Source organism: Parasteatoda tepidariorum, chromosome 2 (genome assembly GCF_043381705.1).
Source record: "Parasteatoda tepidariorum isolate YZ-2023 chromosome 2, CAS_Ptep_4.0, whole genome shotgun sequence".
NCBI classification, from domain to species: Eukaryota; Metazoa; Arthropoda; class Arachnida; order Araneae; family Theridiidae; genus Parasteatoda; species Parasteatoda tepidariorum.
This window is the reverse complement of record NC_092205.1, coordinates 84,599,287-84,617,172: the sequence shown is the minus strand read 5'-3', so window position 1 is coordinate 84,617,172 and position 17,886 is coordinate 84,599,287. Positions and strand designations below refer to the sequence as shown.

General features: G+C 30.0%; 1 protein-coding gene across 1 annotated transcript in view; it reads right to left on the bottom strand.

The window, feature by feature from the left end:
- Positions 1–17,886, bottom strand: part of LOC107443656 (transcriptional regulator ATRX homolog) — a gene marked incomplete in the record, with an annotated part of 88,603 nt that overhangs the window by 53,496 nt on the left and 17,221 nt on the right. The window contains 5 exon segments of the mRNA XM_043044525.2: positions 2,015–2,274; positions 4,468–4,609; positions 9,348–9,473; positions 13,387–13,567; positions 16,925–17,102. Coding sequence (XP_042900459.1) covers positions 2,015–2,274; positions 4,468–4,609; positions 9,348–9,473; positions 13,387–13,567; positions 16,925–17,102 — 887 coding nt within the window.

Sequence of the window (17,886 nt, the reverse complement as noted above, 5' to 3'; positions counted from 1 at the left end):
TCAGGGAAGAACCTTTAATAATGTCTGCTCTTATAAATTTTGAGACAAAATCTTTTAATAAATCTAATAATAAAGAATTCAAAATATGAATTTTTGGCTCATTAGATTGTAAGGTAATTAAGCTTCTTTCAAAAACTGGGATGATATAATTTAGAAACAAACAATAAGCTTTACAGATATCTGATGAAAGAAATAGAAGCATTTGTTCTTCCCTAGTCAAAACAGATTCCTGTTTAGAAGATTTCGGTGAAGAATTTTTAGAACAATTACCAGCTTTTAATTTCTTTGCAGGATTTCCCATTTCTGATTTTTGTTCAGAAGTTTTTAATGAACTATTAGAGAAATTACCTACCTTCAATTTCTTCACAGATTTTTCTATTTCTAAAGGCCTTTTCTTTTTAATATGTGCATTCTCCACTTTGTTGTCATTTGCAGATATTTTTAATGGTATGGAATAGTCATTAAGACTATGGCATTTGCTCTTTCGATTTATTTGATCCTTGTAAAAGCTACACAGAGGATCCCATTGTTCCAGAAGTCTCATTAAGCATCTACCCAAAGAGAGCCATCTTGTGCAAGTATGTTTCAAAATTTTATGTGTATCAACGTCATGTAAAATTTGCAAAGCTTTAAGTTCAAGTTTCTTTTTAGAACTCTTCTCTAAGTAAAAAAAAATATCAACCAAAACATCACTAACTGATATAGGTAAAGCAGCAGCTCCTCTTTCAGCAGCAATGTGTACTAAATGGCAAGGACAGCCAACAACAAAAATTTCTGGATTTGCTGTCTTAATCACAGCGGCAACACCATTCTTTGAGCCAACCATCACTGGAGCATTATCACAGCTAAGTGCTAAACAATTTTCCAAAGGAATATTTTTTAATTTCAAAGTTTTTAACACCAAATTACCTATGTTCTGTCCTGTAGAGCTTAAATCTAAAGTCGGCACGGCAAGCAACGATACCTTGACTTCACCGGCATTTGCGTCGAAGTAAGATACAACGATGGGATAAAGTTGCGCATCTGTATCGTTGCTACCATCAGTAGCAACAGCAAACATTTGCTTTTGAAGAGATTCAACAATTGAAGCTTTCTTCACATCAGCTATTTTTGAAATAATAGCAGCAGTTTTTGTTCGTCCTGCACCATACTTCTTAGCAACATCGCTTTTAGGGAACATTTTCCTAAATAATGGACCTGCATGATCTGCGACACTAATAGGTAGATTGTGCTCGACAATGAAAGACGTAAAATACACTTCAGCCCGTATTACATCGTCATCACTTCCAGACGCAAGATACTTACTGATGTTTTCATTTTTATTAACACATTCCGCTAAATCCTTGTGTCTCTTTGTGCGTATATGATCATTAATATTGCTTTTACCGCCATGTGCTATTTTGAAATCTAGTCCACAAACATTACAAAAGGCATAGTGCTGCGATTTGTTAGACTTAATTATACAAGGAAAGCTTTTAGAATAAGATTCTAAAAAAATCTGATTGTAAACTTTAGGTGACATTTTTACAAATAAAACAAAATCACGCTGCAATCCATGAGCAACAAATTGTAAACAAAAACATTACCGTTGCCAAAAAGCGCTCTTAATTTAGTCCGTGATTACCGGCCATGTGATCTCCTACATCAGCGTTCCCACTGGCTCATTTTGACGAGGCGCATACTCACTCTCATTGGCCAACGATTGTTTTAGCGTCACGTGATCGGCTCTCAATACCAACCAGATTAAAACATGTCAGGGTTTCGTTTTTTTGTGATGAGTTTCCTAACTAGTATTTAAAATCTTGTAAACCTTTGAATTTGTGACTTTAAGCATGCTGTTAATTTTATTTTCTTTATTTTTAAAAAAAAAAACGAACTATAAATGATTACGCAGCCGTACGATTTTAACGCTTGTCCGTACAACCGTACGATCGAGTAAAATACCGTACACTGTACGGCGAAACCGTACAAGTTGGCAGGTCTGAAAATGTATTTAAAAAAATTATATATTTACCAATATATCTTTAGAATCCACTTGATTAAGCCACATATCAAATTCTTTAGCCCAATTCAAAACAATATTGTAAGGACAAATGACCATAGCAGTCTTTATAACTTTGCTAACCTCTGGATTTGTCATGCATGTATGCAGAAATGTAATGACCTGAAGAGTTTTTCCTAGACCCATACAATGGGCCAAAATGCAACCTGAACCAGGAGATGAGTTAAGACTCTTCAAAGACTCTATTGTGCATTCCCACATAAATTTCACACCTATACAAATAAAACATTATTTTAGAATACATATTCTTAATCGGCATTACAGACAAATATGAATTGTAATCATCAGACATGCCACAGCAGTTTTGATAAAAAAGCTAAACTTAGAATGATAACAAAAATTCAGAAACAGGTTTTCAAAATTATGAATTTTACAATAATATTACCATTTAAAGGAATTATTATATTGAATGAAGTATAAATTAAATAATTTTTTAATGCAATTATTTAATATTATGAGACTCTTAACTCTCCAAAGCATTGAACCCCTAGTAAAACTGTACAAAAATTTTACTACTGAGCACTATTTTCAATACTTTAATTCAATAACATGGAAAAACTGGGTTTTTTTTATGCAGAAAAGTCTGCACCTGAAAGTTTAGAAAAAGCCAGGAATAACAAGCAGGGGGAAATGTTATTTGTTAAGTAAATGCTTAGTAAGTTTAGAGGGGTTAGTATTAAGATACAGACAAATAAGAAAATCCATTATTCTTTGGAAATTGGAATCTGGTTTAATATTTCTAATATAAGTGTTTCACTAGTTAACTTAAGATTTTTATTTAAAAAAATTAATTTAATGATCCTCTAGACTACTGTTGAATTTGACACCAATTGTTAGTTGGATTAAAATCATATTATATAACTGAATAAAGAGAACAATTTCAATTTCCGAAACAACTTATCTCTATCATACAAGATTTCAATTGATGATTTAAAAATAGCAAATAAGTTCATGACCAAAATTAACATTCAAAAAATTTCATAAGAAAGTTTCTATTTTCTTTTAAAAAATTTACATTTAAAAGTCATAGTGGCAATTAAAAACTAAAATTCAAAAAAAGAAATAAAAGGTACAATTTTATAAAAATTATTCATAAATAACACTGACAGATAATAGTTCAAAAATGTACAAAAGAAGTGGCATTGCTCGCATTCTTAATAATAGAAAAAATAATATTTTCAATGCTTTGTTAAAAAATATTATTGCTTGAACAGTAGGAAACCATGCTAGAACAGAAAAAAAGATAAGCAAAATATTTATAAAAATTTTTTTAATATTATGATAGTGCAATTATCAAAATTTGGCAATTGAAGGATTCTATTTTCTTCTCTAATATTTAAATTTGAAAATGAATTTGGCAAATTTATTGTCTTGCAATAAAAAACAAAGAGAGAGAGATTGCAAGCTCAGGTTTTCTTTTGTATTAGAAATTACCTAACAAAATTATTATGTTACGCTATCGCGGAAAATTTTACAAACAAAAGATACGGTGTGATAATTTCTTACTAATATAGTAGTTTCAAATGGAGTTAGTGGAAGAGTTCCATCACATGACCGATAGAATTCCTTTAACAAATATAAACAACAGTAAAAACTCAAGGTAAGCTAATCAAATAGTGTTATAAGTTTGATACACATACAAAAATGATAAGAAAAAGAAACATAATAATAATCAGGATCCTTATGGTTATGAAACCAGTGTAGCCTGAAAGCACAATCCCAAAGGAATTATTTAAGTGTGTTAAACAATTGTCATAAATTGTTATTAATCACCAACACAGAAGAACACTACAGGTTTGTATTCAGCAAAAAGCAGGATGCAATTTTTACAAGTCATCATTTTTAATCAACAAAGAAGTTTTCGACATTAAGCTAAACTGAACAATCACTAACAATTATGTCTCTAACAAGCGATGGAACTATTAGAGATATTTTTCTATTTCCATAGGGCAGTAAGAAACCCTTTCTCGTAGTAGAAAGCTGCACAATATTGGTGCAGCATTAATATGTACCAACTGTATTAATATAAAAAGCATCATGATTGAGACATAAGAAATGGAGAAGGCATGTAAACTATGTATAGATAGCCCTCATGAAAATAAAATTCATGGGAACTAAACTGTCTTAAAAATAGTATTGAAAAACTGAAAAAAAAATTTATTAATTAGTTCGAATATTGGGACAATTTAGTAGTAAGTTAGTAGTAAAATTAATATTGCAAGTCCAATTAATTTTCTTTGTGTTATGTCATTTTCTACAAATTAATAACACATTAAGCAAGAATTTTCCAAAAAAAAAACATTCAGTATTTTGGAAACTTAAAATATAGATATAAGTTTTGGAATATTCCAATGAATCATGCATACATTTCATTTCATTTAAAAAGGAGATTTAAGATAGTGTACCTTCAACTTGATGTGGCTTTAGTTTATCTATCAAATCTGGATGTACCTCAACAATTTCTTCTTTAGAATCAGGATCAACCTCCAACACCATTTTTTTGGTAATTTTATGACCATCTTTAGAAAAGTCGGTTATTACATTGTACTAGAATTAAAAAAAAGGCCAAATTTAGTCTCTTCATCATCATATTTATGTTTCATTGAAAGGAAATTTCATAAATTTCGCAAACTATGATGGAATAAACAAAGTTAGGAGTTTTGCATAATGTCAACACTGCAAAAACTTTAAGATCTATGACTTTAAAGGGAAAATAAAAATATTACCATACTGATTATTTTTTGCAAATACAGTACAGATATATTTATCGAGCATACAGAAAACCGGGAAAAATTTTGCTCGGTTTTTCCGCCATTTTGAACTTGAAGGATTGAGGGGAAAAAGCAGAAATTTTACTCATCCTGGAAATAGAGTAAAAGGTGGGTATTTTTTTCCCATTCATGGAGAATAAACTTCAATATTCCTTCTACTTCTTTTACTTAACATAGATTTATTATTTATGTATTTTATTGTGATCGTGATTCTTAAAGTTTAAATATCGTATAATATAAGTTTGTTAAAGATTAGAGGTTTAAATATTGAAATAATCAAGTTAGGAAATTAAAACTAATAATAATCGTTAAGTTTAAAAATAAGGTTAAGTTTAAATTACCAATAAAATTAATGCCTAATACTCGAACGTGAGAGACAATATTTAAGCACATGAGATATAAGAAAAACAATTATACTCTGTGTATGTGGCAAGGCAAACCCACAAGTATGCATAAGGACTTGAAACAAATTAATATTTAAATGAATAGGGTAAAGTTAAAATTTATACGTTAAATTGCGTTGATGTAGGCCGAATAGTAGTGGTCCAGCGTTGTTGAACACCGAATAACCCAATAGGTCCATTGGGTCAAGATTTAGAAATAAGTTAATAAACAAGAACAATTAATATGAATGATGCATATGAAAATATAAGGAAATAGCATTCTTGTAAGTTTGAATATTATCTGTGCTAACTATTAAGTAAATTATGGCTACTCACCCTATATGCCGATTACACCACGATCTGTAGCGATACACAATAACTATGAAAAATACATATAAAGAGTCATGTAAATTCATTTCCTTGGTAAATTCATTTATTTATCTCGTATGACTATCAGAGACAGTGAAGGTTCACCAACTAACAAACTTTGCATCAGCTCACATGCACATTTTTATTGCACAAAATTTGTCTCGTAAAAGTAGCACAAATCTTCAACATAAAAGATACCCTTTTCGCAAGGTATATCGGAGTTTTCACATTACTAAAAACCACACAAAAATCTTGTCATTAAACAATCATGAAATAAGAGAGAGTGTTCCTTTTTTTCGTCATGCATCGCCTTATAAAAACTCGGGGTATTCCTTTGAAAAGCCAATAAGGGAAAAAAAAGGGGTATGACACCTTAAACAAAAGCCAATGAAAAAAAAAGTGGGCTATACAAAATTCAACCCCTCAAGAAACCATTGGCCGATAGAAGAAACAAGCACCGGACAGTATGGCCAACCATGACCCTTTCGTGTGAAAGGGGAAGCAAGGTCAAAAGGCTAAAGGTTAAAATTAACGATTACTGTCTGGTTCGCAATTAAAAGTACACATACCGTGTGAGAAAAAAGGAAAAATGTCAAGAGGTGAAGGGGACAAGACATAAAAAAACCTATATATCTATTTCTCACGGTTGACCAGCAAATGCAGCTGCAACGAAAAAAGGGTCCAAAATCCTCCCATGCAGGTGTTAAGGAAGAGGGGATCCATCCAAAGTGGGGGTCAAGAGGAAATGGGTGCAGCGCATATCAGAATACCGCACGTGAAAAAAAATAAGATTGGGAAATATCACTTGAGGGGAGTGCATGACTGAAAAAGGAAAAAAAACACTAATTGATAATATAAATAAATTACAATTGCATAAAAAAAATTATAAAACACAATAAATCTATAAAAGTTAATAATTAAAAAAATATGCAGTAAATAAACATGTACATTTTAAATTGATAAATTTTTCAAATGTAAACTGAACGTTAAATGAAGTTAAGAGCAGTAATTCGTAAATAATAAATTAAGAGTTAAGATAATAAAAGTAAAGCAAATTAAGAAAACAAAATTAAAGCAAATTAAGAAAACAAAATTAAAGCAAATTAAGAAAAAACAAAGTTAAAGCAAATGTTAAAAAAACCAAAAGTGAAGCAAAAATTTAAAAAAAAAACAAATTATATTAAGGAGAAAATAAACTTGTGATAATTAACATTATCACAATTCTCCACCTTCTCCCAGAAAAATTATATTCCTAACGGGAATAAAATTTTTCATTTTAATTATTACATATATCAACTGAAAAGTAAATGGAAGACAAAACGATTTACAAATTGATGTACGTAACTGCAGTAATTATTGGTGTATACAGGTGGAAAGTTAATACATTGTTTTCTTTTATTTAAGTTCTTTAAAAAAAAGTTCATGTTGCTGAATTAATTTTATTCCTGGAATAACAGCATTGGGAAGATGAGATGATTGAGTGCTGTATTACATGTTAGTGATACAAATCAGATTGTTGTTGTAACTGCCTAGACAATGAGTGGGTGAGCAGACTGGACAAAAATAGAAAGCACAGATAACAAGCCACATACATCAAAAAAATTGAAATATATATATATAAAAACACACATTTTGCTCTAAAAGCAAATGAAAAAATATAAAATTCAAATGAATAAGTGGATAATTTGTCATGTTGCTGAGACTGTATACCCAGAGTGCATTAAAACTTAAAAAAATATGCAGTAAATAAACATGTACATTATAAATTGATAAATTTTTCAAATGTAAACTGAACGTTAAATGAAGTTAAGAGCAGTAATTCGTAAATAATAAATTAAGAGTTAAGATAATAAAAGTAAAGCAAATTAAGAAAACAAAATTAAAGCAAATTAAGAAAACAAAATTAAAGCAAATTAAGAAAAAACAAAGTTAAAGCAAATGTTAAAAAAACCAAAAGTGACGCAAAAATTTAAAAAAAACAAATTATATTAAGGAGAGAATAAACTTGTGATAATTAACATTATCACAGTGATATATTTTTGTTTTGCGCAACTGGCAACTTTGATGCATAATTAGTTTGTCTTTGTATTATGTAAGAAATATTCAGTGAAAGAAAATAAAACATCTAGAATAAAATAGAATAGTGACTTAAAAGAATTGATACTTGATGGGCTAGGCTTACTCGAAATAGAATGGAAAGAATAGTTGATAATGTAAACAAATGTCACATTTCAACAACCAATCAGGCTAAAGAAACCTGCACTACTTCACATGCAGCTATCCAAGTGTCGGGAGAAAGCTCGGAATATTAGCTCGGAACCTGGAAGAGTCAAATAATTTGACACTATCAAGTTGCATGATTTCACTCTTCCAGTTTTCAACATCGTAATTTGCGATGGCGCAATATGGGGTTAAAAAATCAGATTTTTTTCTGCACCCACCGGGCAAATAATGCAGCATCCATATCATTAAGAAAAATTCTATTTTCGCATTTTTACAACCAAATTTTTCAGTTAAGAAAAGTAATTTTTCAATAATACAAATTCTATATGTTTGGGAAATTTACAACTCAAACACAAAAATATTATACCGTTTTAAAGATTAACAGCAGTAGAAAAGATAACAATCCATCATACAAGCTGTTACTTAAATATTAGTTTAAGTAACTTTTCTCCCAGTAATGCATTACTGGTAGAAACTTTGATAACAAAGTGCTTTATTATTAAAAATATCAAAAATAACAAAATAAAATTATAGATCTTTTATAAAATTATTATTAATTTTTATTTTCAGTATTGTTTTAACAACTAACCTATATGGTTTTGCTATTATTTTACCATAGAAAATATAAAATTTCATAAGGTAAGAAATTCAATATCTTACATAACGAATATAAATCCCATTTCAGTAATAAGTTTTTATACTATAAATATTTAGAACTGTTTCATTAAATATAATATTTGCATCAATAAAGATACATTAATGAACATAACAAAATGAAGGCATGTAAAAACATAAATTTTAACAGTAAATGAAATACAGGCTTCATTAAACAGCGAACTCACACATATACAATCAATACTATTTGATTGTCATATTCAAATCTATTGAGCTTAATTCTAAATTTGTAAAACTGTGAGTGCTAAGCAAAATTGCAAAATTTACGGAATGAAGAAAATTAATGATTGTTTTTCAAGGGACATACATATTTTTTTTTTTTTTTTTTTGCGAATATGCTTATTTTTATAATTGCTGCAAATGTGCAATAGTTACTCAAGACTGTTAGGTCAAATTTAGTCGATTTAAAGTCAGCAGCGCTGTTTACGCTTATTTTAAAAATGCCTAAAATGTCAATATGGAGAAAAGCCACAGTTTAGTAAAAATGAAAAGCATTTGTTGTCTAATTTTTCAATATTTAAAAACTTGCTCCAATGCTGCATTATCTGGGGATCATAAAAATTTGCAAAAATTGATTTTGATAACTCTCATTTAGGTTGAAAAATGACACCAAATTGGCAATTTTTAAAAGAGTTTGATAACTTTTAAAATACATATTTGATTTATTTGTCCACTCTAAAGCCCAGATAATTCTTCACAGCAAGATTATATAGATAGTTTTAAATCATTACTTTGCTTCAAGTGTAAAACACTTAAACTGTTACTTTTTTTATTTATTTATTTTTGACGACAGATCTTTGAAAAAACATGTTCAAAAGCAACAATAGATTAATAAAAAAAATTGAAATAGCTGTTAAACTTTACAAGTTTTTGCCTTTCTTCAATTCTTTTCTTTCGTTCTCTTTCTGCTTGTTGGGCTTCTTTAGTTTCTTTCTGCAAGTCTTCTTTAGAAATGATTTTTCTAATATCCTTTCTTTTTTTAGGTGTTTCCTGCAACAAGAAGAAAAATATCTCTAATAAAATAAATGCCAATATTTGGACAACAGCAAGTTTCTGCAATTTTATGGAGCACTTTTTAAAATTAAGTGAAATAGTAAAATAAAACTCAATTTATTAAAAAAAATTTAATGTTTCCAATACATTTATCTAGTTATAAAAAACCTTTATAGCTGAAGCACATTTGAACATAACTGACAACAAATATTTGAAATGAAAAATTATAGTTAGAAAACTAAGGTTATTACATTTAAAATATAAAATAAATATCAAATTTTAAACAGTAAATAAAATTTTCCACCATATATTCATAAATTACATTAAGAAAGTGAAGGAAAAGTGTTTAAAGGATATGGATATATATGTATATAAATTTTTTTTTGCTAGTGTGGAGTTTTTATAACGAGATTTCTGAAGTTTATCCTTCATCAGATGTCGATCCATAACATTAAAATACAGAGGAATGGCTCATAAGGCAAAAAAAGATACTAAAGATTTTTGCTATATTGTTCTTTACATATTTGATTTTTATGGTCGGAATAGAATACATTTGAATTTAAAATTAATGCAGTATTTATTTTCTCATGTGAAAAAGCATTTTTTAATTTTTGTTCAAGAAATAATGAGTTAAAAATCCAGGTGCCTTAGGCACATAGCTGTTGTGAGTCCCATTGGTCTTCAAATTTACATGCACTAGATGCTTTTAAACTTTTCATAGCATAAGTAAATTATGATATATTTTTAAATTTGTGCTTTTCGTTATTTCAATTTTTGTTCAACTCATGATTCTAATAGATAATTCCTCAGAAAAAAACACACAAAAATATTTTTTCGTAAATGATTAATCATGATATCATAATGCCCGTGATTTATAATGATATACCTGGCTTTGGAAATACGAACACAAATATGAATAAAAAAATCAATCAATTATCAATTTGTTAAATTTGTGTAGCAAATGACACATTTAGTGGGTTGAGTGGTGTTTCAAATTCTGCAGAAAAATTGGCAACCTTGTAATAGATATGCTTTCATTTCTTAAACTCAGCAACTGTCAACATAGAAATAAAATTCATCCCTTGAGAAGGCATTAGTGTAAAGGAAACAGCTTTCAATAATACAATTGAAATACAAACTTTCAGAAAAGTAAGACAAAAGTAAAGGGTTCTTAAGTAAAAAAACAACTGAAGAAATATTTACATTTAACTTTTCTTTAAACTTGAATTGCAACTATTTTTAAAGAAACCAACAATTTAAACAAACAAACAAACAAAAAAATCATTATAATATTGTTTCCAGTTACATATACAGACTTTATATAAAATAAGAGTTTTCACTGAAATCCTTAATGATATTATTCTAGCTTAGCTTTAGTTAGTTTTTTTTAATATTTTTTTTTAAAGAAAGAAAATACAGCATTATAATAAAAGCTGTATTGATCAAACAATAAAATTGATTTCAGTATAATTCAATTTTGAAGCATTTTCTGAATTTAATAATTATTCATTTAAATATAAGAAAAACACTATTTGTCAAATAATAAATAGCAATGATAGATTTTATCATATTTCTTCAGGAGATTATATTATAAAGTACATTTCCTAGTAAAAATATGACAACATAAATATAATAATTCACAAAAAAAATTATGAGTCATTCATTTTAATAAATATATTTAAGCCCTAGACAATCTTTTCTCAAAGTGAAAAGATAATAATCTTTTTAATAAGTTCATTAAAACTGGATAACTCACTTTAGATAATTCCACACCTGCCAACATCGGAGAAATAAAATAAGGGAGATTTTACTAGTGACTAATCATGTAAGTCAAAAAAAGGATTTCAAAACTGGAAATAATGTAAGCACCTACATTTTGCAAATTAAAAAATATGTATATAAATCTTAATCAAAAGAAGATTTTTTAAACTATTATTCATAGTTACTCAGACCATATTTTATAACCGTTGTTGAACAGCCAAACCAATTTTGGGTTTACGACCATCAATATTCAACTACGTAGCCTTGTAATTTTAAACCAATCCAGAAGACAAGAAAACTCCTGGATCAGTACCCCTAGAGGTATTATTTGTTATGGGAACATGGAGGACTTAGTGACCTGGCAGATTTAACACGCACCAATCACCCTTTACTACACAGGGAGTCTGGCTGGCAGGGATCAAACCCACAACCTCTTAGACATGGGCCCAATACCCTGTCAACCATGCTATCCCAATCCTACTCAAACTGTACTGCAGTACTAGTAATAGCACCATCCGCGGAGGAATAAGAGAAGTATGAAGATACAGAGCAAAGTCGCGTATCCGGAATCGGTGGGACTTCCAGAAGTCCGTATAATAGATTTTTCCGTATAATAGACCCCCAAGGTAAACAAAGCTTAAAATGATTTAATAAACGATCTGAAACGATCTTAAGGGGAACAATGTTTCAGCATTAGAATATCTAAATCAAATATAAAATATTAGAAAAAAAATATTATTGCTGAAAATATGGAAAACGAAAAAAATTTAACAGTTATGAAAATATTAATCCGCCATCTTGAACTAGAACGATTCAAGCAGGAAGGGGAAATTCATGTCATTCTGGAACAAAGCTTAAAATGATCTAAATCTAAGAAGCAAAAAATAAATAAACATTATTTTTAAGGGGAATAATGTTTTAGTATTAGAATATCTAATCAATAAAATATGAAATATTAGAAAAAAAATATTATTGCTTAAAATATAGAAAACGAAAAAAAATTGACATATGAAAATAATAATCCGCCATTTTTAACTAGAATGATTCAAGCAAGAAAGGGAAATTCCCGTCATTCATTAAGGTGGGTAGGTGGAGGAGAAAAATTCATTTCCTCCTTATTTGTGAAAGAAAATAAGTGTAAAGAGGAGATCATTTAAGTTGAGGGTGGGGAAGTAACAAATTATTGTTTTCTCTCCAATCATTGGCTATCAATCAAGCATAAAGGCGGGGCACGCTGATCGGGTTCTCTTTATTTTTTCTTCTATGACTGAAAGAATCTGCTAAAGAGAGAATGTTACCCCCTTTTTCCCCCCGCCTCCTAAATATTACATGGTATGGGGAAGAACGAATGTTTTGTTTCTCAAGGACGTATATCCTTTTAGACCTATTCAAATTTTCCATTTTGACTCCCCCTCCACCTTAACGCTTGCCCCGTTTACCCTTTTCCACAGTATTTCTTCTTTCAATAAAAAGGTTCCAGGAAATGCCTCTTTTACTAGCCACCTGCATGGGAAAGGAGGGGGGGAGGGGACTCAGTTGCGGTCTTTGGAAAACAAATCTCCCTCTTTTTCCTACATTCCAAGGGAGGAGCGTCACTAACGGTCACTCAATGGTCTTGGTAGATCTCCCCTTTCTGGTGATTTATGGGTTTGATGCAGAAAAGAGAAAATGTGTCAAAAGACTTCTCTCTCTCTTTTTTTTTTAAGGAAAGGGGATGATGGAGAGATGTTTGTTTATTTTGATTGTTAAAAAGTGTCCGGGAAATCGACCCTTCCGGGAAAGGGACGTCCGGATATGGGACGTTACACTGTAGTCATAAAATACAGGAGTCTTTGTTAAAAAGCAGGAGACTTGGCAGGTATGTAATTGGTGTTATACATTTTATGAACATTAATCCAAAGAACTGTTTCTTAGTTTTTAAGGGTACTTAGGAAACTTTATAACATCTCACTTAAATGTCAGTAATTATCAAGTTATTTGGAGATAATTATCTTTGTCTTTACTTTTATATGAGAAAAGAAGAAACATTTTTAGTTATACAGAATACAAGCATTTGAAGTTGAGGGAAGAAAATTAAAAACTTATTAAATAATATAATTAATGATATAATATCATCTATATGATAAATGCAAACAGATTTTAACTATACCGTTTTATCTTTTGTGTCCTCTTTGTTATCACTTGATGATTCTGCAGCTTTTTTAATCCGCTTTCGTTTTTTAGATTTTTTCCTTTCTGAATCAGATTCACTAGTGGTTTCTGATTCTGACACTTTCTTTTTTTCTGATTTGGAATCACTATCAGATGCCAAACGTCTTTTTCTTCTTTGCCTAAAAATTTTTTCCGGAACATTAATTTCACAAATTTACTTCATACAAAAAAAAAAATAGTAATATGTGGTGAACCTAAAAACAGAGAATTTTCCTTTAATTCCATCAAATACTAATCTAAGAGTAAAAGATTTGTTTTTAACAGTTGTGCAAAATGGTGTGAATTTGTACAAAAATTTCTTCAAATGATTATGATGATTTCTTAATAGAATAATACTGAGAAAAGTAGATTTTACAACTCAGAATAAAAGTCAGATCAAATTTTTAAAGCATTTAGAGGTAGCAATTTTATGACTGAATTTGTGGAAATCAGTACTCACATATAATAAGAAAAAGCACTCATTTATATGATACAAACATTTCAAGAGTCAAATTAAATGTTTAAAAAAAATATAGGTACATAAAACTCAAACTCATAAACCTATATTTTACAATGTACCATATTTTCTGTTTAAAACGCCGCACATTGATAAAAAAGAAAAGAGTTTTTAAAAAACTATCATAAGCACCACAGAGGCACTTTACTGCGCATATCAGTAATCGCGATGCTAAGAATTGGTGATTGATCTGCAGCAAATCGCGATGTGGGTGAATATTTCGTCGACTTTTTTTTTTTTAAGAATTTCTCTCAGAAAATAATTTCTTTTTAAATAATTTTAGTTGCTAAATATTTTTGCTACTAAAAATTATTTGGTGAGAAGAGCCGCATGTAGGAAAAAAACAACTTTTATCGATCGTGCCGCATCACTTTCTCCGAAAAATATGGTATATTTTATTTTATTTCAACTTATCTTACTAATGTGCACTTTAGGATAGCTCAACTCATAGCAAAAAAACTTCACATTTCCAGCTTATTTTGTGCTGATAATTAATAATTTTATGTCAGAACTTACTTTATCACAAGTAATAATCAGGGCTAGGATTTTGATAATAGGTGCATTTTTTGCATATTTGGTTGTTTTTTATTTTTTCTTCCCCCTTTTTAGAGTATTGTTCAGTAATTTTTTAAGCCATTTTTCACTTTTTAGGTTTTATACTACCTATTTCTTTTTTTATGAATTTAGTATGATATTTTTCTTAAGCAGATTAGGGAATTATTTTCTTTATTTTAAAGTTAAGTATAAATTTTGCATTAAATCTTATTACTTTAAATATTCTCCAATAACAAGCAGAGATAAGGAGATGCTTTTTGACAGTAGGTAATCTTTCAATTTGAATAATATTAAAAAATATTTGACAATATAATGCAATTCTGGTTTTCTGGAAGATCATAATTAAAAATTGATAAATCACTACAGCACAAGAATCTTGCATATATTTTTTTCGCTTCTTGCATTAAAAAATTATTAACGCAAGAAATTCGCGCATTGTTTTCATTACAGAAAGAAATGGAACATGGAAACAACTTCAACGAACTTCACTATTCTATAGCAGAAATAATTGAAAAGTCTATGCTGGCAGATGTAGAGGATAGGAAAGTGTGTGCACAATGCTACAAATTTTCTCAGTGATTCCTGATAGTGATTTCGAACCAAAACCGAATTAAGACAAAATATCGTAACAGATTAACTGATAAGCATTTGAGCAACCTAATGAGAATAGCTGATGAAAAAGTAGATATAGAACATTTCCCATATGATGATGCAGCAGAAATAATCAATGCTTTAAAAATTAGAAGATTGTAAAAATGTATTATAATTAAAGAAATATTTTTTCCCAAGTCTACTCATGTTTTCTTAATTTTTAGAAATATCACTTAACTTTTTGAAATCTCACCCTGTTTTTGAGAAAGGGTGAGAAATTCTCATTTTTTTTCTGTAATGGAAACACTGCCCTGTTGTTGTGTCCAATCCTTCAGGATCTAGCGACAGCTAGATCAAATCCAAGAGACCGTGGACCCTAGCAAAATCAAGCACCAGAAGTGGGCTATCACGGATATCCGCAAGAGCGAGCCCCAAGCAGTCGAGGATATGATCGGGGGAGGCTGGCATCAGATGGCACTTGGTGAACGTTGGAAAGACTTTGCGGCCGCATTCAAAGGTCATGCATTTGAGGTGCCCACTGATAAATCTTGAGGCGGCCGTTTGAGCCTGTCTGTCAGCCTCAAGATCCAATGCACATCCTGGTCTTTTCCTACAGAACCAGGGATGGGCAGGAGGGGAGAGCCAGACCTGCCGGTCTCTATTTTTCGTCACTGAGAAAATCTCTTGAAAAGTGAGGTCATAGTCGGTAGTTGCCATCTCAGAGCAGCCTCTTTTAGCCAGGATATCCGCAACTTTGTTACCAGGGACGTTGACGTGAGAGGGGATCCACTGAAAGTGGACCTCCCTATGATTTGCAAGAATTTTGAGCATATTGATTATTTGGATGCTTACGAGGTCTTTTACTTGACTCCAGTCCTGTAGATGTTGAATCGAGCTGCGGCTATCCGTGAGAATCCAAATGTCGCTAGAGTCAGTGGAGTGAAGGATGGTTTTTAAACCCTCCTCAATAGCTATTAATTCGCTCCTAAGTGCCGAGCAATTGTCTGGGTTTCGTCTGCCACTAATGTTTATCACTGCCCTACTAATGTTTATCAGGTACTTATTTATACATTATTTATGAAACACTGGTTAAAAAACTGTGTGTTACAAATGTAACACAATATGTTACAAGCATGCCACCCAGCCTTTACTTTTTAAAAGCTGCAGAAAATTTCTAAAAATAACAGAAAATTTGATTATGTAAAAATGACATTAAGAGTTATTTCAACAAAAATTATTACAATGGTTCAATTTTCCTTCCATGAAACTATAACATAGATCTTTGTTTTAAATACATTTTATGATAAACTTAAAAATCAAAAGGAAAAGTTACAAAAAACTACATGAATAGTACATTCTCGTCTGAAAAAACTTTCAGTTCCTTTTCAAGAATACTTTAATTGTAATATGCATTTTAATTATAGATTCTGTTTACATACACATAGAGCACATAGTGTGCATCATATGTCTAATCGGGTGGATTCTCACCGAATTATCAAAACAATTCTTACAAAATTATCTTCATCGAAGCCGATGCTTTACATCCGGCGTTCAGTACTATTTCATATTGTTTTACAACACATGGTTTTAGCATTAAAAATGACTTTTGATTAGCATTGAAAAACCTTATTTAATAAGATACAGTAACATAAATAATGTATATTGATTAGCATCTAAATTGAATATAATAGAGAATTTAATAGCACACCATTCAAAACAAACAAGAGATCATACTCAAGAAACTAGATTAGGTTCCTCGCAAGAAATGTAATAAATATTTCTCCTCATGAATAATATCAAAAATTATAATCAATCAGAATAAAATAATACATACCTATCTGAAGAAACTTTTCTAGAGTCTTTGCTAGAATCATCTGATAAAATACGCTTGCTTAATAATTTGTCAAACTTTTTTCTTTTTCTTGGTTGAAAATCAGCAGATGAATCAGAATTATTCTTTGATGCCCCTTTTTTAGTTTTACTTGGTTTTTTCTTTTTACTATCATCTGAACCTAATGTGAAAACATAAAAACGTTAAGATGTTAAAAATGTTAAGTAGACATTGAGGAAACAAGTAAAGAATTATGCAATGGCAAATTGCTCACAATTTTAAATGAAATAATTATTAATTTACTCTTAAACTGTTTATCACAAAAAAAAAATTTAAATCACATAATGAAACTGAATCTTATTTATTACTATTTACATTTTAAACACAGGTATTACAAAACAATAGGCTCCAAGTAAGGAAAAAAATATCACTCTAGATTTGGTAAGTGTAGAGGTTTTGCTTATTCCTTAAAAAAAAATACATATATATATAAAAATACATATATATACAAAAATACAAAAATAAATACATACATCTATATTATATCAAACGCTAATACGTACGTATGTATCAATAAAACCGATGATATTTCTTTACTCGCGCTGGCAACAGTTTTCATTTTTAATTTATTGGATTCGGCACGCAAGAGCACGTAGTGAGCATCATATGGCTAATCTATATTACATAAAACGTTAATACGTTTTAATTGATAGGCTTCGGCGCGCAAGAGCACGTAGTGAGCATCATATGTCTAATCGGGTGAATTCTCACCGAATTATCAAAACAATTCTTACAAAATTATCTTCATCGAAGCCGATGCTTTACATCCGGCGTTCAGTACTATTTCATATTGTTTTACAACACATGGTTTTAGCCCTCTGGTGGGAAAGACTTTAAAACAAAACTTACAACAGTTACTTTTCTCAACAACTGAAATTTAGAATAGTGTGATTAAGAAAAATATG